The sequence below is a fragment of the Oryctolagus cuniculus genome, chromosome 3 (genome assembly GCF_051225735.1).
Source record: "Oryctolagus cuniculus isolate XC-2025 breed Fujian yellow rabbit chromosome 3, ASM5122573v1, whole genome shotgun sequence".
In the NCBI taxonomy this organism is placed as follows: Eukaryota; Metazoa; Chordata; class Mammalia; order Lagomorpha; family Leporidae; genus Oryctolagus; species Oryctolagus cuniculus.
Genome location: NC_142869.1, coordinates 34,738,864 through 34,763,456, shown reverse-complemented (window position 1 = coordinate 34,763,456; position 24,593 = coordinate 34,738,864). Strand labels below are relative to the sequence as shown.

At 38.8% G+C, this 24,593-nt stretch overlaps 1 protein-coding gene across 5 annotated transcripts in view; it reads left to right on the top strand.

The window, feature by feature from the left end:
• PARD3B (par-3 family cell polarity regulator beta) overlaps positions 1-24,593 on the top strand; it is a 1,145,366-nt gene that overhangs the window by 727,930 nt on the left and 392,843 nt on the right. For all 5 annotated transcript variants that reach the window (XM_089330006.1, XM_089330005.1, XM_089330004.1 and 2 more), the window contains one exon: positions 3,691-3,735. In XM_089330006.1, the coding sequence (XP_089186132.1) occupies positions 3,691-3,735 (45 nt within the window). The remainder of the gene's footprint in view (positions 1-3,690; positions 3,736-24,593) is intronic.

The following is a 24,593-nucleotide window of genomic DNA, read 5'->3' as shown; positions in this document are numbered from 1 at the left end:
TTTCTTTCTTCTTCTCTTGCAAGGTAAGCCAGTAGCCAAGAAATGGAGAGGTGATCTTTCCCAGTGGACCCTCCATGAGGTACCAGTCGTGATGCAGAGTGCTTTCGGTTATTTCCTTCCTTCGTTTCTTCATAATCTGGATCAACTTAAGTCAGACACGTTGCAAATAGCATCAAATTTATATCTTCAACTTTTCAAATGTTTTCATTTGTTGAGGATTCTGTATACAGTGCTGTGTCCAAGTGCCTTGGTACATGTTTACATTTGGTTTCCACAACTCCCTATGTAGTGTGTTTTTGTTCATTTGTTATCTTCATTTGTTCAAACAGGTTAAAAAAATGTTTAGTGGGACTGTCGCTGTGGCATAGCAGGTAAAATGGTGCCAGCATTCCATATGGGTGCTGGTTTGGGTTGCGGCTGCTCCACTTTCAATCCAGTTCCCTGCTAATGTGCCTGGGAAAGCAGCAGAAGATGGTCCAAGTGCTTGGAACCCTGCATCCACTTGAGAGACCTGAAGAAGCACCTGTGGCCCTCTGGGGAGTGAAGCAGAAGATAAAAGATTCTCTCTCTCTCTCTTTCTCTTTCTGAATTTCAATAAACATTTTTTTTAAAGTAAAGGGTTTAGTAACGTAACTTGCCTTGCAATGCTGAGATTCAATGACATTTGTCTCATTGTTAATTTTCATGTTCTTCCTTTCTACCTAGCTTCTCATTAATGATGATAATGATAATATGATATGTGATATTTATCAAGCACTCATTTTATGACTTTTTTTAAATATTGATTTTTATTTATTTGAAAGTCAGAGTTACACAGAGCGAGAAGGAGAGGCAGAGAGAGAGAGGTCTTCCATCCGCTGGGTCACTCCCCAATTGGCTGCAACGGTCAGAGCTGCACTGATCTGATCTCAGGAGCCATGACCTTCTTCCTGGTCTCCCACGTGGGTGCAGGGGCCCAACACTTGAGCCATCTTCTACTGCTTTCCCAGGCCATACCAGAGAGCTGGATTGGAAGTGGAGCAGCCAGGATTTGAACTGGTGCCCATATGGGATGCCGGCACTGCAGTCAGTAACTTTACCCACTATGCCACAGTGCCGGCCCCTGTATGATTTTCTAAGTACACACATGTCCTCTTTGCAACAAAGCTATGGGATAAACAGTATTTTTTCATTTTATATATTATGAGACTGATACATAGAAAGTTAAAATAACTCACAGAAAAGTAGTCAATTCCAATTAGGATTCCAATTAGGATTCTAATTTCGAAATATTATTTCTAATTTATGAAATGTGGGTGAGTATTTTAGTTTGAATCTGTTAGAATTCCAGATTTCTGAACATGTCAAAATTATAGCTAACATTTGTTAACATTGGTCATAACAATGGTATTTCTAGTAAGAGCATACAATCAAGCAAAAAAAATCATTTTGTAGGATACAGGTATTTGTTTCCTCATATTTAATTATTGGACTTTCTCACATAACTTTACTATAACTCTCAAATATGATGGACTGATTAATACTGCCACACAAAGCTTTGTCTGCTCTACTTATAGGGAACACATCAGGTTCTTTATATGTAACAAGAGGATAATAATACTTATTTTCCAGGTAATTGCAAAGATTAAATTAGTTGATATAAAGTGCATAAGAAAGAACTTGCATATTACCTGTGCTCAATAAAAAATATTAGTTACTATTATTTTTGATCACCATCATTTTCCAATATTTTCTATTTTTTGAAAAGATTTATTTTATTTATTTGAAAAGCAAGGTTACAGAGAGAGATGGGGAGAGAGAGAGAGAGAGATCCTTTATCTGCTGGTTCATTTCCCAAATGGCCACAGTGGTCGGAGTTGTGCCAGGCTGAAGCCAGGAGCCAGGAACTTCATCCAAGTCTCCTACCTGGGTGCAGGGGCCTGAGGACCTGGGCCATCTTCTGCTTCTTTCCCAGGCCAATAGCAGGGAGCTGCATCAGAAGTGGAGCAGCCAGGACTGGAATCAGTGCCCACACAGGATGCCATCATTGCAGGCAGTGGCTTAACGCACTGCGCCACAGCACTGGTCTCAATATTTTTCTACTTACACTGTAGATCCCATTGTAAGATTTTAGGCCAAAGAGAGAATTTGGCTCATCATCATGCCTGATACATACTGTCTGACTTACCTACTGACTGGAAATGCAAACAACTTCTAACAAGCTTTTTTTTTTTAAGCAGCTTAAAACAAAATAAGCATAAGCATGTAGCACTCTTATCTCGAAAATAAGGAAATAGCTTAGGAAAAAAGAGCCAGGTGGGAGTGGGAAGAGTATGTATAGTAACTGGGTCAATTAAACGTGATGCAATGTTGTGGACAGAAGGATACCATGTGACTGTGAGAGCAATGCAGTGTTAGGGAAAATGGAAGAGGTTCTCCTTGTTAGCAAATTTCTCCCCACAGTGCTTTAACCCTTGAGCACCAGAGGTTTATAGACTAACAGGCACATGGTGAATGTTGAAGTGGTAAGCCATACAGAGGTTCTTAAGGATTAACAACTTTCCATCTATGTTTGAGAGAGATAGTGGTTAGTAGTTTTCATGGGATGTCTTTTTGATATTAATATTAGAGTAACATTAGTTTTTGTTTTTTAGATGAGTTTGTAAACTTAACTTTCCCATCAGCAAAAATTTAGACCCAGATGGTTTCACTGGGGAACTTCACCAAACATTTAAGGCAGAACTAAAATTAATTCTGTAGACACTCTCACAGGAAATTTAGAGATGGATACCCCAACCCATTTCGTGAGGCCAGTGTTACTCTACTATTTCACCTGTTTCTTCGCTGTTCATTTGTACCTTCCAAAATGACCTGTCTTATCAGAGCTGTATTCATGTAGGGCTCACTTTTCCCTCTGTTGAGGCAAGACCCTTCTTCACCGTGTACTCGATGCCCCTGAACTGTGAAGTCTTCCACTCTGACTGTTGTGAACAGGCGCTGCTCTCTGTGCCAAGTGAACTTTTGGGTGGTCATTTGCCAGTTCCTGGCATAATTTTCTCCCATACACTGAATCACCAGTTTTCAGCTAAATCCTTCAGGGAGTTCTCTGAAGGTACCAGCAAGTCTTCTGTAGGATACCCTCTTCTCTAGTTCTCTGCCTTGCGGACACCACCTTCCTTGGCTTCCCCCAACATCTAGCACTGCACCCTTACGCCAAGGACATCACTGGGTTCTGCCTGTGTGCCCCCCTCCCTGCACCATTTCCTGCAAACCTTCTCCAGACAGTCAGCTGGGGCCCTTATCAAAGGATTCATCTCTTGAATTCTTGTTTTCTATCTCCTGGGAATCACCATCCTTTGTTTCCTGGTGTCTAAACTGTTGAAAGCCTTTGTCTCCTGTTTAGTCTAGTTTTTTTTAATTGTTTCAGGGAGAATTATAAATCTGTTCCCCTTCATTTCATTTTGACTAGCCCAATCCTTGAATCCTTATTACATCAGCACATAGATCTAATAAACATATGTTTCTTTATAACGGTCTTTAAAATGTCTACCAATAAAAATGAAGTACCCCGGGATACCATGGGAAAAAAGATTTCCCAAATCTTTGCCAGTAAAATATTTAGTTTATTATAAATCTATGTGAATTTGCTATTCAAAAAATGTCTGATTTACAAGTAGGTCTGATCCTGTCTCTCTTATTTCTTCTCCTCAGTGCCAGATGAAAGCAAAGTTCATTCATTGGCTGGACACAAATCGGGTAAGAAATTCCTTGTAACCGACTTTATATTCCCCTTCCTGGAAATCACTGGCTGTGTTTTAGTAGCAGTTGGAACCTGTTCCTATCCACTAGTCACTGAAAGGCTTTCTAATTAATACATGAGATGTCTCTGGCTTCTACAAGGATGAATTATTGCTTGGCTGTGTGTATAGTGGCATAATGCATGCTGACTCAAAATGTTTGAGAGCAAAGAATAAAGGTTTCCAAAATAATACTCATGAAACCAAAAATCTTAAAACTGTACGCCAACTCTCAAAACATGCACAGAAGTGTAAAGCAATCCTAAGAAAGTTCTACATTCTTTCCCATGATGACATGTACATTAAAGCCGTAAGACTGAGTTCCTGAGTAGGAAAGATGTGATCATTTCTAATTCCTCAACAAAGAAAGACCTTTCTGCCTGTCATCAAAGAGACTTGTGCAGACATGGAGGCACGGTCCATCTTCAGGCTCACGAATGTTCTTCAGGAAGTCCACAGGGATCCATAAGGGTCTCCTAGGTCCCTCTCTGTCACATGGGAAGGATCTCTACATCTGAAGTCAAGGCTTTTCTTCATTGCCAAGTAGCCTGTCTTCTGTGTCTTTGCCCTTCCTTCATATTCATTTATTCTTGCTAGTTGAAAACACTTAAAGCTCCTAGGCTAGCAAATATTGCAGTAATCTCTTTCCTCTTGGGGTGTGTTCTTTGTGTGTGTGCATGGGGGGGGGTGGGGGGTGTGCATCCATTTTGCTCTTACACTTGTCACTCCACACCAGAGAGCAATGTGATTTGTTGGCATCCCTGCATTTCTGAAACAAAGGAGTCTTTCCCGACAGCCAGCATTGCCTGTGTTTATGTGCCAATTAGGTTTTGAGCAGTAAGTGGCCTTGATGCCTCATTACTTCCATCATGTTCCAGGGCAAGATTATGATTTTTTTTTTCTTTTCTTCCTTTCTCCAGATTCTCTAGTGATAACAGCAGGGAAGCGCTGGTTCACAACTCTTAGTAGGCTTTCCCTGGTCCTCCTAATAAAGAGCCTAAGAGGTTAGATCACAGGGAAAGAAAAGATGTCTGTGGGAGGGATAAGTTGCCACGTGCTGCTTGTTCCCATCATCCTGTGCCACTAAATTTTCTACTACTACTGGAAATATTTTTAGGAGCCTGAGAAGGAAGTTCTCATGATCAAGGAACCTTGGGGGTAGCCTGTATTATTTTCATCTGAAATGCACAGTCCTGCTTATTTTTCTCTTACACACATTAATACCTGAAAACGAACACCTCTTTAGGGACTAGGGTAGACTCCAAGGCAAAAAGTTGAAGTGATTTGCAGGCAAGTTTATCAGTTTGGTTTTTGAAAATGAGAAAAGAATAAGCCTCTTGGCTTTTTCCAGGAAATTATTTCTTCTTCTCCTCTTAGTCAATTTCTAAACAATTTAGCTACTCATTAAAAGCTATTGACACACCTTTTGAATAAGACTTGTCATCTTAGTATATTTCTGTAATATTTTTGGTAAATAAGGGTGCTATGGTTTGTTAGATAGCATCACAAAAATATTAATAAAGAACTACACTAAGTATACAACTTGAAGTAATAACTTTCTAGATAGAAAAAAAAAGTCAAAAATATCACAATACAAGCTATCAGGTAGGTTAATTATAAAATCCACATGGTATCTTGACTTTAGCTGGTAGAGAGAAATAGTACTAAGTCTTTATTTCCCATGAACCATACTATTTTAATATGTCAAATTGAAAAAATTTCTGCTATTACTGTACTATTATTCCAACATTCACTAATATTGTATTTTTAATTACACTTCTATCATCAAAACATTTACTTTTCCATTGGGCTTCTGAGGTGGCAATGCAAATACTGAGATAACAATCAGAAACTTGATACTCTGGAGCAAATGTGGCCTGCAATAAAGAGAGCTAAATAATCACCTAAAATTGTACACTCTCGAGTGATGTTAAGTGAGAGCATACTGTTAAATATTTGTGAAAAAAATACAGAGCAGCATTAAAGACAAATATGACTAAGGTTATAAATGGATATGCTCCAAGAATGAATCCCATTTATTTCTCTTGGAAAGTTTGTCTTGCATTATAATGATCTTCATAAACTCATCCCTCACTTGAAATGAAACTCCCTCGTGTGTGTCCGAGTTTATGTAGACGAATTTCTCACTGGGCTTTGTTGCTGGTGGGGATGAGGACTGGGGGCGTCAGAGCACGAAGGTTCTTTTGATTCTGACTTAATCATTCTAAACACACCCGCTAAGAAGTATAGTCTCAATCTGATAGAGGCGGTCTGTGGCTACTAATCAAGTTACCCAGTTGTATTTGAACTTGTAAAGTTCACTGATTAAACTTATCTCACCAGGTCAAAAAGGGATCACTCAATCTCTTTTGGTTGCAGTATCCTTTTTACTACTCAGAGCCCCATCTTCAGAATATTTGGGTTAAAGAAAAAATACCATGAAATCTTTTTTATTGCTGAGAAGAATCCCTCTTCTCTTTAATTATAGAAATGTGTGCAGTGCTCTGACTATTCAAGACCATCAAGAACTTAAACAAATAAAATTGTATGTTTTGACCTAAATTTATCATCCATCCTTTTATCCAGGATGATATTCAACATTTTAATAAATTCATCTGCATTACAGTTTCTTCTGAGTCAGCTACTTAGCATGTGGAGAGTCCTTTTGTGCCAAGTTCCATCTGTTGGTCTGGCTTGGGTACCTCCCAAATTTGTGACAATACATTTGGCACCTTTCCTTGGCTTAATCTTTAAATGGTTGATTCCTCAGAGCTCAGCTCACATCAAAGGCCTAGGTAAGATAAATCTTTTTAACAGTGTTGGCCCAAAATGCAGTGTTCCCCTCCCCACTTGTGAAACCATTCCAGTATTCTTGAGACTCTTCCAGCAACCTGTGTCAGGAGCATCCCTGCTGATGTATTGATCTCCCTACCTGGAAGAGGGAGACAGCATGTGCCACTCTGGGTTATAATCTCCCAGGGCTCTTCTCCACACGGGGATGGGGGTAGGGGTTGGGGGTATTTCTGTCTATGGACAGGGTGGCTCACCTGGAGAAGTTATAAATAAAATGCCTTTAGTTTGATTCCTGTAAGAAAAATCTGAAGTGTCAGAGAGCCATAAAAGACCAAAAGCATTTTAATTCTTCCCCTGTCTCGCAGACTGAATAAAATTTAAATTCTAGAATTAGTGGGGGAGGGGAGGAGAGAGCAGAAAAATATGTATTTTAAACGAGAATATTTTGTAAATCACCTAATTATAGGGAGCACTAGAATGCCGAGAAAATGATACTTAATTGAGCGTGGATTTTTTTTAAATTATGGTTTAATTTTGCTTAATCTCAGAATCATGAAGTAAACCTGAGAAGAAATTTTCATTTTTTTTTCTGATACTAGAATGACACCTAATCCAATGGTTTAATGTTCCTCTGGATTCAGTCTGAAAGGGATTATAAATTTTGCTTTTTTAAAAACTGTATCTTCTCTTTTTTTTTCTTCTCTTTGTTTTGATTTACTGCTTGGCACTGTTTTAATATGTATTGACTGTCTGCAGGGATCTTTGCTGACCCGGCTCTTTAAGATGATGCAGTGCTGGAGAGAGCCGATGAGGTCTTCTTTATGAGCTCTGACATATTAATTAGCAAAATGGACTAAAAAGCTTTCCTATTCCTGTTTTAATTTCTTATATTCTCAAACACCTGTCTATATAGCTGTAAAACAGGCAAGTCTGTGAAAGTAATGGTTGGCAGGAAGTCCAGACCTTTTCTGAGACAAGTTTATCAATTAATGAGCAAGTACTCATCAACAGTCTAGGGGGGAATCTCTCCATAGAAGGTGCCTTGCAGCCACCAAGTGTGTTTGGGATCCTGACATGGTTTACTCATGAACAAAGTTGAGCTCAGGGCATTTAAATGTGTGCTGTCCAAGCTGGTAGCTAGTGAAGTTAGGGCTCTGTAGAACTTACGTGTTAGCACAATGAACATTCCCCCAGCAGGTGCCTAATGACCTCACAGAAACAGAAAATTGGAGGAGAGAAATAAGATACTCTCTTTACCTCTATTTTACTTGGAAGATATCACAAGCAAATATCAAGATATTCAGTAAAACCTTATTTACATGTTATAACTTCAACCAGCTGAACAAGGAGCACTGTGGCTCTAATTTATTTATAAACTACTATGACCTGGCTAGTATGAGGGGGCATCTAATTTGATAATTTTTCATTTGTTTTCCTGCAGGCATGGCTGCATGTGTACTTGTATATGAATATGTTGTCTGAGTGCAGAGACATATGAGAGAAAATGCACATATATTATGTGCCTTTATAGCAGAAGCTGAAGAGTTAGTTTTTAAGTTGCTACTTAGGCAGATCTTGCATTCTGTTGTAAATACAACTTGTACAAATATCAAACCTAGAATGTACAAACATAGCCTAAGAAACTTCTGGATCATTGCAAAAAAATAGAGCTTTTAAAAACATAAAGTGAGCAGACAGTGACTTTGATGTAAGAGCAATAACTTATTAAATGATATTTCATAGATTTTGTTGAGTCTTAGCACCCCATACTTCTATAGAGTATCAAAATTGAAATACAGCTTTAGATTTTGGAACAAAAACCATGGTAATTCTTCATATTTGAGTCTTCTAAGTGGTTTGCTATTTTTCATGACTTTTCAGTTATTGTTGAGAAGAACTAAGATTGTCATGTTAGTAGTCATTGAACTTGAATTCTCTTTTGTCATCAGTCAGTTAATGTAACACAGCATGAGCCTCCACTTGGAGAAGCAACTCTATTGGGTACCTTCTACAGCTATGTCACTCGTTAAGTTGGATAAATTTAGCTTTACATCCAAAAAAAGTATACATTTTCCACATGCTCCAGCTTTGGTTTACATCTCCACAGGACTCAGAAGTTATCTTAGCAAAATTAGTCCTCTGTCTAGGAGTCTTCCTATACAAACTTGATTATGAAGCAGACGTATCATTTCCTATGTTGCAGAAGACTTCTGAGTACTGTGCATTCCAAAATTCAATGAAGCAAACTGAATAGAAACAAATATATCACTCTCTTTGCTACTCAAATATAGCAGTTTGTGGATCTCTGCATTTCATGAGTGAATACACAAAGTTTTTTTTTTTTCTTAAAGATTTTACTTATTTATTTGAGAGGTAGAGTTACAGTCAGTGGGAGAGAGAGAAAGAGAGAAAGGTCTTCCATCCACAGGTTCACTGCCTAAATGGCTGCAATGGCTGGAGCTGGGCCGATAAAAAGCCAGGAGCCAGGAACTTCCTCTGGGTCTCCCATGAAGGTGCAGGGGCCCAATGACTTGGGCCATCTTCTACTACTTTCCCGGTCTATAGCAGAGAGCTGGATTGCAAGAGGAGCAGCCGGGACTAGAACCGGCGCCCATATGGGATGCCGGCACCACAGGCAGAGGATTAACCTACTGTGCCACAGTACTGACCCCCACAAAGTTGTTTTTTCCAAATCAAATTTTGAAGTTAATTACTTTGGTTCGATTCATATTTATTAAATGTCTGCTCTGTGACAGATACGTGCCAGGTACGAGAGTTACAAAGTGAAATGGGACATGGTCTCTGCCTTTAAAAGCCACATTTAATTTGTTAGAGGAGAAAGAATGTAAATGCTAAATGAAATATCTGCCTGGTACCTTCCTGCTAAAGAGTGTGGTGCAGTAATGTCAGAAATAGTATCCATCTTGCTGCAGATTAAGGGATGGCTGTCTTGTTTCAGAGAGGAAGTGCTTCTGCAGCAGGATCTCAAGCTAACTAGAAGTTCGAGATTTACAAAAGGTCAATGGTAGGGGCTGGAGCTGTGGTGTAGCAGGTAAAGGCACCGCCTGCACTGCCAGCATCCCATATGGGCTGCAGTTCGAGGCCTGGCTGCTCCACTTCTGATCCAGCTCTCTACTATGGCGTGGGAAAGCAGTGGAAGATGGCCCAAGACGTTGGACCCCTGAACCCACATGGGAGACCCAAAGGAAGCTCCTGGCTCCTGGCTTGTGATTGGCACAGCTCCGGCCATTGCAGCCAATTGGGGAGTGAACTAGCGGACAGAAGACCTCTCTCTCTCTCTCTCTGCCTCTCCTCTCTGTGTGTAACTCTGACTTTTAAATAAATAAATCTTTAAATAAAAAAAAAAGAAAAGATCAATGGGCTCACAAATTTTAGATACAGGGAAAGTTATGCAACATCACAGTGTATTGAAGAAACTAAGCAATTCAGTGTGGCAGGGATACAAAATGAGAGTGATGAGATACCAGATTGAGCAAGTAGTCCCAGTGGATCATGGAGAACTGCTACCATATGAAAGAGCATTGATCCTATGGGCTCAGAGAAACCAAATAGATTAAGGGAGGCAAGTAGCCATCTTTACGTTCTAGAAACATCAGTGTGGTAGCTGTGGGGACCTGAAGGGAAAACAAAAACAAGAAGTGTGATCAAGATACCATGATAGTGGCAATAATCTAGGTGAGAGATGATGTAGGCATAAATTTAAATGATTAGCAATAGCAATGGAAAGGAATATTTAGGCAATAAAGTCTTGCCTTAAGGTTTTTTGGTTTTACTATTAAATTATGCTTAGAGGATAAGTGAGAAGGAGGATCCAATTTGATTGTCATACAAGTGAACTGTTGTCACAGCTATGCTGAATGACAAAGCACACCATAAACATTTACTTCTTTATCATGTATTTTCTCATTGGCTGGGATTTGCTGGTCTCAGCAGTAATTGGGTTTCATTCCAGTCTACACAATAGAACCAGGTTTCTTGAATGTGTCTCTTATCTTCTATGGACCAGTAGTTTCCTGAGATGGATGCTTTTGATAACAAGGATAAGATGGAGTTAGGGTAGAGATACAGGTAAGCTACAAACTCTGTGCCAGAGCCTTTAGTATTAATTAGTGGTAAAGATAGCAGAGGACAAGGCTAAGCAAGAGTGGGAGGCTGCCCTGATCTATGAAGGAGTTAAGATTTTCTAAGAGGGTGGATGAGCGATGGACACCAAGTGGAAATGAGAAATCAGGAGGAAGTTGATCCCCCTCCCAATACTGACTTGAAGTAGGACTTGGTTTCAATTAAGGCTACAAGGCAGGTGGATTTTCAGAGAAGGGGTTGAAAGTGAACAGTACTTTGTCAACCCCAGCAAGATAGTTGGACTGAAGATGGCAACTCTGGGATGGAGGAGAAGGGTGGGACTGTGAGTCATGCTAAATGTGCAAAGAGGACTAAGACCAACAGCACAGAAAAGAATAAATGAGGAGGCCCACATATCTTGGAATTTATGAAAGATGGCAGCAGCAGTAACAGGGTCTAGCTTATTTAGATGAATCTACAGTTTTCAGTAAGCTGAATTTTAATTCTTTTAGTAAGTGAAGAAAGTTTGGGTCAATTCTATCTCTACTGTGGTCTGTGTGGATTATTTGTTATAAATAGCTCCTGTCTCTCATGAATGGGGAGATCAAGAATTTATACAAGGACTGGTGCCAGGATTGCAGAAGGTTTGAGAAGATGCCTATTTTTTTGCTAGGTTTTGAAATTGAGACATGATTCAGCTGGAATGTTTCTGTAGAAAAACAAAATGAAATAGCTTAAGAAGGATTGAGAAAACCAGTTTGGTTGTAAAAAGGTGAAAACAAGCATGGATGATATTTCCAAAATCTGAATGTAAAGAAAAAGGAGAAAAGTGGTGTAAGGTGGGGAAGAGAAGAAAAGAAAAGCTGTTTTTTGGTTCTTTCATGTTATTAATGAGCAACTTTGTGCTTATAGACTGAGAGAAAAGATATATTTATCTGTCTGTGATAGAAGAAAGTAACAGGAATGCAGAAATTGTGAAAGGGATGGGATTAAGAGCCTAGTGCTGTAGTGGTTGGCCTTGAAAAGGATGAGGCTAGGTCATGGGGAAAGGAGTAGGGCTGCCTGTGATGCAGACACACCTACAGGTAGAAGGAGGTTAGGAAGTAAGATGTGAATGGTCTCAGTTTTATGGTAATGCCAGGTCTATCCATCGTGATGTTACAGGATTGGCCAACAGATTACCCAAGAAAATAAGACACAATAAAGATAATAGGTAATTCATGCTGGCTTATGTTTGAGTCACTGAAGTCAAATCATATGGAAGAACATTTTGAAAACCATATTTTACACATGCACACACACAATATTCACAGGGTGGGTTATAGCTGAGTTTGTAGTATCTTCTCTTGTGGTTTCATTTCCCATTCTATACTTAATGGTGGCCTTACAGAATGTTGACAATACAATGAAGCATTATATATCTCTAGTAAAACCAGCTTGTTTTAAAGAGTAGCTTGACACCTACACAGCAAACGTGACTCCTATAAAAAAGCCCAGCTGCTGGGCAACAAAACTGAGACTCAAATTTGTTGACTTGCATGTCAGCAATCTCTTCCTGTCTAAGCTTCATTGCTGCCAATTTTGCCTGATTTAATAACCTAAACTATCATTGAAATCCTCAAAATTTCTCCCAAATCCAGCATTAATAAAGAAAAATAGAGTATTTTAGCACAGCATTGGTAAGTTTTCCTTTAAGCTTTTACCATTAAAACCCATCAAAATAGAACAGACTTATTTTTCTAAAAAAAGATTTATTTATTTGAAAGGCAGAGTTACAGAGAGGCATAGGCAGAGAGAGAGAGAGTGTGCAAGAGCGAGGTGGGGGGGGGGGTCCTCCATCTGCTGGTTCATGCCCTAAATGGCTGCAAGAGCCGGGGCTGGGCCGGTCTGAAGCCAGGAGCCTGGAGCTTCTTCAGGTTCTCCCACATGGGTACAGGGGCCCAAGGACTTGAGCCATCTTCTACTACTTTCCCAAGCCATCAGCAGGGAGCTGAATCAGAAGAGGATAGGCCAGACACAAACCAGTGACCATATGGGATGCTGGCACTGCAGGCAGCAGGCTTTACTCACTATGCCACACCGCCAGCCCCAAACAAACTTCTAAATACAAATTTCCAATTTCTCCAGACTTGGTAATTCTATTTATAGTTGTTATCCATTATACTTCTTTTATTATGATATATATTTCTTTTCCCTCTAGATGTAAATGCATAGAAGAAATTACTTTAGTCTGAATTCTACTAGAATTTATTGATATGGCCTATTTTGGTACATATTTGTCTCCACTGACCTTATATATTGATATTTACATAAAGTTAATTGAAAATAGATCTTAGTAAAAAATAAGAATGGAACTAGGAGAGGGGGAAGGAAGAAGGTAGGAGTGCAGGTGACAGGACGGGTAGAGTGGGAAGAATCTGTATGTTTCTAAACTTGTATTTAGAAAATGTATGAAGTTTTTGTACCTTAAATAAAAGATTTATGGGGGAAAACATTCTGCTAATACTATTTAGTATACTATAGCATTATTCTGGATTTCAAAATTTGTCTTTGGAGATAAAATTTACTATGCTTAAATGTGTGTTGTTTTAGAAAATGTATAGTTTCTAGGCTTTCTGAATTATTTAAATAACTAAAATTAATTTTATAAAGAGAAGAGGGGCTGGCGCCGCAGCTCACTAGGCTAATCCTCCGCCTTGCGGCGCCGGCACACTGGGTTCTAGTCCCGGTCGGGGCACCGGATTCTGTCCCGGTTGCCCCTCGTCCAGGCCAGCTCTCTGCTGTGGCCAGGGAGTGCAGTGGAGGATGGCCCAAGTCCTTGGGCCCTGCACCCCATGGGAGACCAGGATAAGTACCTGGCTCCTGCCATCGGATCAGCGCCGTGAGCTGGCTGCAGTGCGCCAGCCATGGTGGCCGTTGGAAGGTGAACCAACGGCAAAGGAAGACCTTTCTCTCTCTCTCACTGTCCACTCTGCCTGTCAAAAAAAAAAAAAAAAAAAAAAAAAAAAAAGAAGAGGCTATTTCTGTCTATGTCAAATTCTTCAAATATGTTTGAACTCTTTTTCTAAATACTTATTTATTTATTTGGTAGGTAGAGTTAACAGACAGAAGGAGAGACAGAGAGAAAGGTCTTCCATCCACTGGTTCACTCCCCAAAGGTCCACAATGGCCAGAGCTGGGCCGATCTGAGGCCAGGAAGCAGATGCTTCTTCTTGCCTCCCACATCAGTACAGGGGCCCAAGCACTTGAGCTATCTCTTGTTGCTTTCCCAGGTACTTTAGCATGGAGCCAGATCAGAAGAGGAGCGCTTGGGACATGAACCTGTGCCCATTTGATGCTGGTGCCACAGGCCGAGGCTTTAGACGACTACGCCTCAGCATTGGCCCCTGTTTGAACTCATAAACTTTACCCTCCATGGAAAATGCATCTTGTATGGTTTGAAACTAACAGTTGTAATTGTGCATCTAAGTACCAGAGTGAACATCTGCAGTTAAAAAAAATACAAAATGGCTGATAAATGTAGCATAAATATATATATATAGATAGATATAGATATAGATATATAGACAGGCAGAGTTAGACAGTGAAAGAGAGAGACAGACAGACAGAAATGTCTTCTTTCTGTTGGTTCACCTCCCATGTGGCCACAACGGCCAGAGCTATGCCGATCCGAAGCCAGGAGCCAGGTGCTTCCTCCTGGTCTCCCATGCTGGTACAGGGCCCAAGCACTTGGGCCATCCTCCACTGCCTTCACAGGCCACAGCAGAGAGCTGGACTGGAAAAGGAGCAAGCAGGACAGAATCCAGTGCCCCAACCGGGACTAGAACCCAGGGTGCCAGCGCCACAGGCAGAGGATTAGCCAAGTAAGCCATGGTGCCAGCCAAGCATAAATATTTGGCATTAAAATTTCATACAGGTTCTGTTCTCAGTACCCAATGTTGAACTAGCTGTACAACTGAAGAGGAGCAACAGTAGGAATTACATGAAAGAGCAAGATCTTAAAAATTACACCCAATTTGAATGGGTATACAGCCTAATGGTTAAGACATGCACTTTGGAGTAGCTGAGTTCAATATTCAGCTCTAGTTCCTGACTTGGCTTCTTGCTAATGCAGACCTTGGGAAGCATTGGTGATAGCACATGTAGTTGGATTCCTGTTACTAACATGGGAGATCTTAACTGAGGCCCTGGCTCTGGTTTTGGCTCAGCCCCACAGACCTTGCTGTTGTGGGAATTTGGGAAGCAAATCTGCAGATGGGAGCTCTCTCTGTTTCTCTCTCTCTTCCATCTCCCTCCTTCCATCTCTTCTTTCAAACGGATAAATAAATAAAAATAAAATACTTCTCTTAAAGAAACATTATGCTATCATCGTCAATCAGAACTTTTTTGTGTGTAAGTTTGGATGTACTATGGGGAAAAACAAGTCACATTCTAGAATACACATAGTAACAAAACATTTCAACTTGCAATTTGAACACGACTTACTTCTATCCTTTCTCTTTCATATTCATCTCTTGGAAGCCTTCAATAAACTTTTTGCAATGAAAATATACCAATCAAATTATTGGATTCCACACCTACCAGCTTTCAAATACAGCAGCCCTAAGAAAGCATAAACTTGGAAAGAGCTAGAAAGATTTTTTATTCCATATCCAATTACAGTCATACATTACTTAGCAAAGGGGTATGTTCTGAGAAATGCATCATTAGGTGATTTCATTGTTCTACAAATACCACAGGGTGTACTTACCCACACCTAAATACTCAAGCCTACTACACATATAGGCAAGGTGGTGTAGCTAATTGATTCTAGGCTCCAAACTTGTACAAACCTGTGCATGCTCCTGTGCAGAAAACTATAGGTAATTGTAGCAAAAATACAAGTAGCTATGTATCTAAACATAGAACACATACAGTAAAATTATGGCCCACTTGGATAATTCTGTTACTGGGTAGAAATGGAAGTTGCCCCCAGTGGATCTGTGGGTGACAGACAAGTGAATTTGAATTCCTGGGACATCGTTGTACACTACTACAGACTCTGTAAACAATGCTTGCTTAGGCTATACTATGTTATTTTCCTCTTCAATAATAAGTTAACCTTAACTTACTGTAACATTTTCTAATTTTTTTATTTTTAGAAATATTTGACTTTTTTTTAGAAAACTTTTATTTAATAAATATTAATTTCAAAAGTACAACTTTTGGATTATCGCAGTTCCCCCCTATAACCTCCCTCCCACCTGCAAACCATCCCATCTCCTACTCCCTCTCCCATCCCATTCTTCACTAAGATTCATTTTTAATTATCTATATGTACAGAAGATCAATTTAGTATATACTAAAGTAAAGATTTCAACAGTTTGTACCCACACAGACACGCAAGGTATAAAGTACTGTTTGAATACTAGTTTTACCATTAATTCACATAGTACAACACATTAAGGACAGAGATCCTACATGGGGAGTAAGTGCACAGTGACTCCTATTGTTAATTTAACAATTGATACTCTTACTTACGACATCAGTAATCATCCAAGGCTCTTTTCATGAGCTGCCAAGGCTATGGAAACCTCTTGAGTTCACAAACTCTGACCTTATTTAGACAAGGCCATAATTAAAAGGGATCATCTTCTCTCCTCCCTCCAGAGAAAGGTACCTACTTCTTTGATGGCCTGTTCTTTCCACTGGGAGAAATCTTTGACTCTTTAGTAGTAGCACTTAGCTTAAAACATGGACACATTTTACAGAGGTACAAAAACATATATATTTCATTGTTTATGTCCTTATTTTCTTTTTTGTTCTTTGTTTTGTTTTGTTTTGTTTTTGTAAAAAGTAAGATGACACATACAGTGGCCTTGGCCTATACAAGGTGAGGTTCACTGGTGTCACTGTCTTCCCCTTCCACAAGGTCTTCAGGGTCAGCGTCACACATGGAGCTATCATTTCCTGTGACAGTGATTTCTTCTGAACACCTCCTGAAAGACCTGCCTGAGGTTGTGTTATAGTTAACTTCTTTTGTATAAGTGGAAATAATGATAAAAGTATAGAATAATAAATATTATCATTATCAAACATTGTACATAATTGTATATGCTATACTTTTATACAACTGGCAGCAAAGTACGTTTGGTTACACCAACATCCCCAAAATGTGATTACTGTGTCACACTACAGTGGCTACTACATTGCCATGAATGTTTCAACTCACTACAACCTTTGGAACCACCGTCATGTCATGGAGTGAAATACTGTTATATGTGCATGGTATGTGTGGTGGGTCTAAGAGCCCCCACACTCTCTCACAGCAAACTATCTTTGAGATACTGCCTCATGTTTGGCACACCAGAAGCTCTCTGGACTCCGCCCTCTGGGGTTTTTATTGAGGCTTCGTTATGTAGGCCTGGTTGCTTCCATCATTGGCCGTCAACAGTTGGTGTGACCTTCAGTCTCTCTTTCCTCTCCCGTACTCTGGCAATGAAACTGGAAGCTCCCTCGAAATCACGTGTTTGGTTTCTCTGGAAGCCAGTCCCCATTCAGAGGCTCCTCAGGAACCCTCAGGCATCTTCTCAAATACACCAAGATTCCAAGGACTTCACAGAGCTGAGTGCCAGAAAATTAAAAACAAGATATGTATTTCTCATATAACATGGGCCCTATAATCTCTCATGTTGTTTGGTCAGTTTTTAAGGCTGCCTTACACCTTTAATATTCCCAAGGCCCATGTGTTTCTCATTCAGGCAGAACTCTGCTATCTGCTGTAAAAGGCAGAGTGAGGGAGGACCAATGGCGACCCATCAAGCCAATATTCATTGAGCATCTACCACGTGCCAGATTCTATGCCAGGCCCTAGAAACACAAAATGATATAGAACATGGCCCCTGCCTAGTATGCTCATGGCTTTCTGTCAATAATGGCAGTGCAAACAGTGAAAACACCTGTGTTTATAAATAAACACAAATGCCAAGAAAAAGTAATCGTAGGTGCCTTATGGAAAGGAGAAAAATGAGGATTTGGAGTCATAGGAACTTTCCATTTAATCCATAGCATTTGAATTTTTTATGCTCAGACTATATTTAACATGAATGAGGTAATGAACTATGGATTTTTAAACATATTTTTAAATGTATTTCTTAAATTGACATAAAGTTGTTAATATTTCTCATGTATAGCATGCTTTGAAGTATGTATATCAAGGAATGGTTAAATCTGCCTAATTGATGAATGCCTTGCTTTACATAGTAACTTTGCAGTGAGAACACTTAGCAACCACTGTCTCACCATTTTTCCTGAGTATAATATATTGTCATTAACAATAACGACCATACTGTACAATAGATCTCCTGAACTTATCCCTCGTATCAATCTATAAATATGTATTCTTTGACCACTATCTTCCCATTCACCCTCTTAAAACATGTACAATATTTAAATATTTTTAAACATTTCAAAACTTCACATGCAGAATCTTAGGTTAGAAATAGCCGTATAAATGGAAGAAGTTTAGTATAGGGACTGGCATAGATTATGTACAGGGGAACCACAGGAAAGGGATAGAATCTGGTATCTGGGAAGATGATGAAGGCTGAAGCTGAGTTATCTATGGTCCTATATGGGGCAGAAATACATCCTTAACTATGAGAGCTCTCATTTGTAGGTTAATGGGAGGAAAAAAGCCATGATGAAAAACATATCAAGGGATATTAAACCCCCACACACACCAATCTTAAGTATAATAAAGAGGAAGAAAATACTCCTTGGTAATTTATTTAATAAAGTATTGTCATGATACCATGTACAAAAAGTTCTTTTTTAGAGGCTCATAATACCCAACTGTATCCAATAAAAGCAGACTTATAATAACAGGGCTAATGATGAATATGTAAAAATAAAAGAGAAAACTTTAAGTAACCTAGATTACCTCTCCTTGCTAAAATAAGCAAATGCAAATTCACTCCCACTCTACTGATAATTGGAAACCACACACCCACACAAAATAATTTGCAAATTTCACTCCATCTAAATAGAACAAAGCTGTTCAAAGTTACCTTTTGAATAAAGTCCTTTTATAATCAGTTTTTTTTTTTTTTTAAAACTATGCACAATTTTAGCCAAGACAAACTAAACCCCAACTGCAGAAATGTAAAAATGAAGTTTGGGAAACATTGATCAATTTGATAAGTTTCCATATGTATTTCTTTATTTTCTACACGTTAAGATTTTTAGAATGTGTAATAATCATACTCTCAGTCCTATTCCTGTCCTCTTTCCGGTAGTGAAATGTCTTTAATTCTGGTTGAACACTGGTTACTTCAATGAAAGAAATAACTAAAGATCCATCTGTTGCTTACTAAGAAATTCTCTGTCAAGTCTCACTTGAGTTAGCTTTTCTAATGCATTCCCCCAATAGGCCATTTCTTGTATTAAGGAGACACAGCACATGCAGTGGGGCCCTTCCATGGGGGCCTGGGAAGTCCTACCAAATGCAGTAATGTACATTTCATTTTCTTAAATACTCACATTAATCCAGCAGCAATTCAGGGTGAACTGCCGCTTTACTTCCTACCTTTGTGCAAGCCACCATCACCTGGAGAACGTTAGTAAATGAATCATTCCCGTCTACATTCTCTATCCTTCCATTCTCAGGAGCCAAAGGAACCTTTGGAAAACAAGAATCAAATTATGTCTCTCAAATGCCTCTGATTGTTTCCCACCAGTAATACAACTTTCTCACCATGACCCGTAAGACCAGATCTCATCTGTGCTGCCTACTTCTCTAAACTTCTCACAACTTCCTTCTCCTGCTCAGCTTGCAGTACCTGCTTTATTTCTGGAAAAAGCCAATGTCTGCTTTGTTCAGGCCCTTTGTGAATGCATCACCTCTCCTCAGAATGATCTTCCCCCGTGTCGTATGGCAGATTCTCTGATTTAATTGTCCGGCCAAGATGTTTCTTCAAATAAACCTTCTCTGACCACACCATTAGAATAGCCAACAAAAAGTCAGTTTCTGTTACTTTATTCTATTGATTTCCTTTTACCACTTTATTAGTCTGCAGTAAGTGTGTTTCTGTCCCTTCTACCTCCAGAATGACAATTTCAATAGGGCAGAGAGCTTGTTCCCTTAGTTCCAAGAGCAGTGCCTGGCACAAACAATCATCCTTTGCCTAGTATTTGCTAAATTTTTTTCTTGTTTTACCTTTTTGCATATTTTTACTTTCAAACTCTCCATGTCCTTATGTTGTATGTGTATGATTTATCCTAACAAATAGTGGATTTTATTCTGATTCTCAGTCTGACAACTGGAATTATAACTAGAGTTTAGCTCATTTACATTTATTGTGATTGCTGACATAGTGTATGCTTATCTTCTTAGCTTGCATTTTTTATTTTAACTGCATTTTAATGACTTTTTCTGCTTTCTTGTCATCTAAGGATAAATTACTTTTCCTTTTTTGTTATACTGTTTTGAAAATTAAATTGTGCTTCATTTTTTATCTTAAGTAGTTAACAAAATCTAAAAATAGTCCATACTTAATCCTTTTCCCAAAGAATACAAGCATCTAAGAAACTTTAGTTTTCCTTATCACCTTCCAATATGGATGTCTAGCATTAGAAGATAAATTCATTTTTGTTTAAAAATAAATTGAAATCCCTGAAAGCCATTTCATCACACTATGTCAGCTGTGTTTTCTTTCTTATTATTTGATCCCACAAAGTATGTATAATTTTAATGTTTTGTGCATTCATTATTTGTTCATATTTACCCAAGTATTAATCAATTTTTTTCATGATTCTGAGACTTTCCCTGTTGAGGTCTTTTTTTTTTAAGATGTATTTATTTATCTGAAAGTTAGAGTTACACAAAGAGAGGAGAGGCAGAGAGAGAGAGAGAGATCTTCCATCTGATGATTCACTCCCCAGTTGGCCGCAATAGCTGGAGCTGTGCCAATCTGAAGCCAGGAGCCAGGAACTTCTCCGGGTCTCCCATGCGGTTGCAGGGGCCCAAGGACCTGGGCCATCTTCTACTGCTATCCCAGGCCATAGCAGAGAGCTGGATCGGAAGTGGAGCAGCCAGGTCTCGAACTGGCACCCATATGGGATGCCAGGTCATTAACCCACTGCGCCACAGTGCTGACCCCTGTTGAGGTCTTTTTAACTTCTTCCTGAAGTATGCCCTTCAGTTGTTCTTTTAATGATGAACTATTGATTAAATGGTCTTGTTTATCAAAGAATGCCTTGTTCCTAACAACTCAGTTTTATTGTTATTATTATTATGTTAGACTGACAGCCCATAGAAGGTGATATTCTATTGTCCTCTGGCAGTAGTCTAGTTTGTGCTTCTTTAATTGTGATCACTTTTTTGTCTCTGGATATTTTCAAGTTGTTTTTGTCTTTGATGTTTATTTTTACTACAGTCTTGGTTTTTTAATATACTCTTGGTATTCAGTGTGTTTCCTATGGCCATGTAGTGATGTTTTTCATCACTTCTGGAAAATTATGCCTGTTAATATGCTCCTTGCCCATTCTGTCTTCTACTTGTGGAACTCTTACTGTCCTAGTAAAAGGATTTAGCAGAAACAGTTGTCCCTCATGGTTCGTTCCAGGTTCTATAAGCTGCAGGTGCTCAAGTTCCTATATAAAATAGCATCATGTTTTCAAATAACCCATGCACCTCCTTTTGTATACTTTAAGTCATCTCAAGATTACTTATAATATCTAAGGTAAATGTCATGAGTATAGTTGCTATATTGTTTTTTTTTTTAAGGAATAATGAGAAAGTCTTCACATATTTAGTGTAGGCGAACTTGTTTCAAATATTTTAAATCCATGATTGGGGACCCAGAAATATGGAGGCTTGACAGTATGTGCTATACTGTACTCCTCAGCCATGTCCCTTACACCTTCTTTCTTACTTTTCAATCTCCCTGACTCTGAACTTCACCCTGAGTGACTTGTCCATGTCTATCATCTGGATTCCATTTGGTGTCTAAATCTCTCTTGGGTTTCTGCTGGTTCTCATTCATGGTGCATTTTTCTTTATGTGTTAGATGAGTTTCCTGGGGAATCTAACTTTCGTGTGCACTTTTCCAGAGGGGAGTTAGACATGCTCCTTCTGGGGCATTAATGGGACAATACTAACCTGAGATCATTCTCATATTACTTTCCGACTGGCGGCTTAATTAGTAGAAAATAAATGTGATTGATTACCTCTAAGAAGTAAATCTTGTAGTTGAAAATTCTCAGAGGAAGATGATGATGATGACGACGATGATTGTTGTTCTCCATCGACAGCCAGACAAGATAGATTTTCCTGGACTGCCTTTGTTGAGGCAAGTGTATTCAGGGATCAGGACTTCCAGCCTACCTTAAATGAAGGTTGCAGGCCCTTTGAGGGTCACTACTTTTGGCTTGACTCCTAGATCCGGCAAGATTCCACCATCACACCATCTCCCTAACTTCCTGATTCTTAGTATTAGCATTTACCTGAAGGCAGTCTCAAACTTCAAGTTTGATTACCTATATACAGACTTACTTTTTGTTTTTTCACTTTGTTTTTTGTTGTTGTTTTCCAAAAGACTTAGTTTAAAATTTTCCCTTTATTTCCTATGAACAAATAAAACTGTTAAAATCGTTTGAATTATTTGCTGTAGTTTATTTAGGATCTATTTGTATTTTATCATCAGGATATTGAGAACTGGTATATTATTGGGAGCACAGATAGAGATTACCTGTTTGTTAAGTGAATGCATGATTATCTTTTATAAAGACCCAAATGCAAATAAACATGGTCCTAATGTAGATAAGAGTATACATGGTTATACATGTTTTTATTGTACTGTATCTGAATCACCTTTGACAAATACTTACAAGATAAACCAACTTAAAATATTCCTTAGAAATACATGAATAGCCACATGACATAGGAGCAAAGTAGAGGACAATGTCCGTAACAAACTGAGAAAGCTTGAAATGGAAAATTCCCTTCAATAAGAAACCACATAATAAAAAGTTCTAGTTATATTTGTAGTTACAAGCTATGGTTTATTACTCTGTCTAGAGATTCTTATAATGATTCATTGTTAAAGGAAGAAATAAAATAGGGTTCACAAAGGAGCCTTTATCAGATCAGAATGTGCCCTGTTGTAAAGTGGGAAAGAAGAGGCTTATCTGGCTATTTGTTGTCACTGCCCATATGGGACATGGATGGGATACTAATTAGAATTCTTTTTGAATCCCTGGAGTGCTCTTCAGAGTAAATTCCTTGTCCTGCCCACACTAGAGGAGTAGTGCATGAGAAGGCTCTGTAAGCCTTTCTGGTACTAAAACGAATCAAAACAAGTCCTGTTCATTCCAACAAAACCTATCCACTCCTCTGTTCTCATTTTTGCAAGAAAAGATCTTTGGCTTTTCATCTTTGTGAAGTCCACAAATCCTAATACTTTGGTCAAATTTTTGTGTACCTTACACAAGACTGATATTACCAAAGGGTAAGTAATGATATTGGTCAAGAGAATGATGTAAGATTTTGGCTGAAGACAGCTCAGAGTCATATTACTGAAGGTCTCCTTTTACTATTGGAATCTTCAAGGGTTAGGAACCCCTACAAGTTCTCTGTGATTGAAAATGCTACTTTGGTCAGCTTTAAAAAAAAATGATGATGTAATAATCATCTATTTTGTCTGAGGAAATCAGTAGGCTTTTTTTCCCTTTCTCTGTGCCTTTTAATCCTTTGTTTCTATGAATTAGAATTTCTGGGCAGGGCATCCAGGGCTGGCATTGCACACACAATACCCTTGGCTCCAAGGGGTCGTGAATTTGGATAATTTCCCAGATTATACATCTGCCCTTCAAGCTTGCATTTCAGAGCATATGGCTATAGCAGAGGGGACAGATTACATATCTTGATGCTGCTTCCAAAGTATGGGAAATAGAAATAGCACCCCTTAATATGATCATGAAGTTGTCACGTAAGTGTTAAAGGGGTGCAAGTAAAGCTATTCTCTGGAAATTGTATTCAGTGAGTACTTTAATCTTAGAGCCATTGTAAGTATTATGTAGTAGGAGTGCATAACATGAAAAATTCTGACCTCTGTTGTTAAGGAACTCATATGTCATTTGAAAGGACTACAGCAATACCTACAAGGAGGAACAACATGAAATGATTTGTTTGTTGTTTTCCATTGTATTTATTTTCAAGTGCTAACAAAAAATTCTCCTTACAACATTTTTTTCCAATGCAAATATCCATTGGAACACTCCATTCATTTCAGAGAATTTAAGCCATTAGGGCTTCTTTTCAAATTGAAGACATTTAAAATCCTGGAGCTAGGTGTAGAATGCTACCAAAAAGCAGCAATGGGCTAGCTTGAAGTCCAAGATACTGCTGTGAGGATAGTTCTTTATGAATCTGGAGAAATATCAACAGAAAGAAGAGATGACAAAAAAAAAGTAGTAGATATTAGAGAGCAAGATACATCCATCCCCAACTATTGCTTCAAAATCCTTGTTCAGTCAATTCATGGCTCTCTCTCTTCCATCTTCAAATCCTTCTTCTTCATTGGCTCCTTTTTTCCACCCAAGGAGGAGGAATAATCCAGGTGAAAAGGAGATGAAAGGCAGAAACAAGGAGAGAATAGGAGAAGCAGGGTGGAGCATAACTAGGCGAGGTTTAAGCAAAAATAGTGGGTAATAGTAAGTGCACATAGGAACTAAATTCCGAAGGTTTTGTTTTCACTCTGTCATTTAAATAGCAGTGGCCAAATTAAAATGAAAACTAAGCAATATAAATTTCCTTCAAACTCTTGAATGCAGAACAACTATATAGGCACAAAAGAAAAAGTTAAAAAGAAATTCCATTAAACTTTACACCCTATCAGAAATTATTTCAAAATTACTTGCATATCTAAATATAAGAGCTACAACTATAAAACTTCTAGAAAA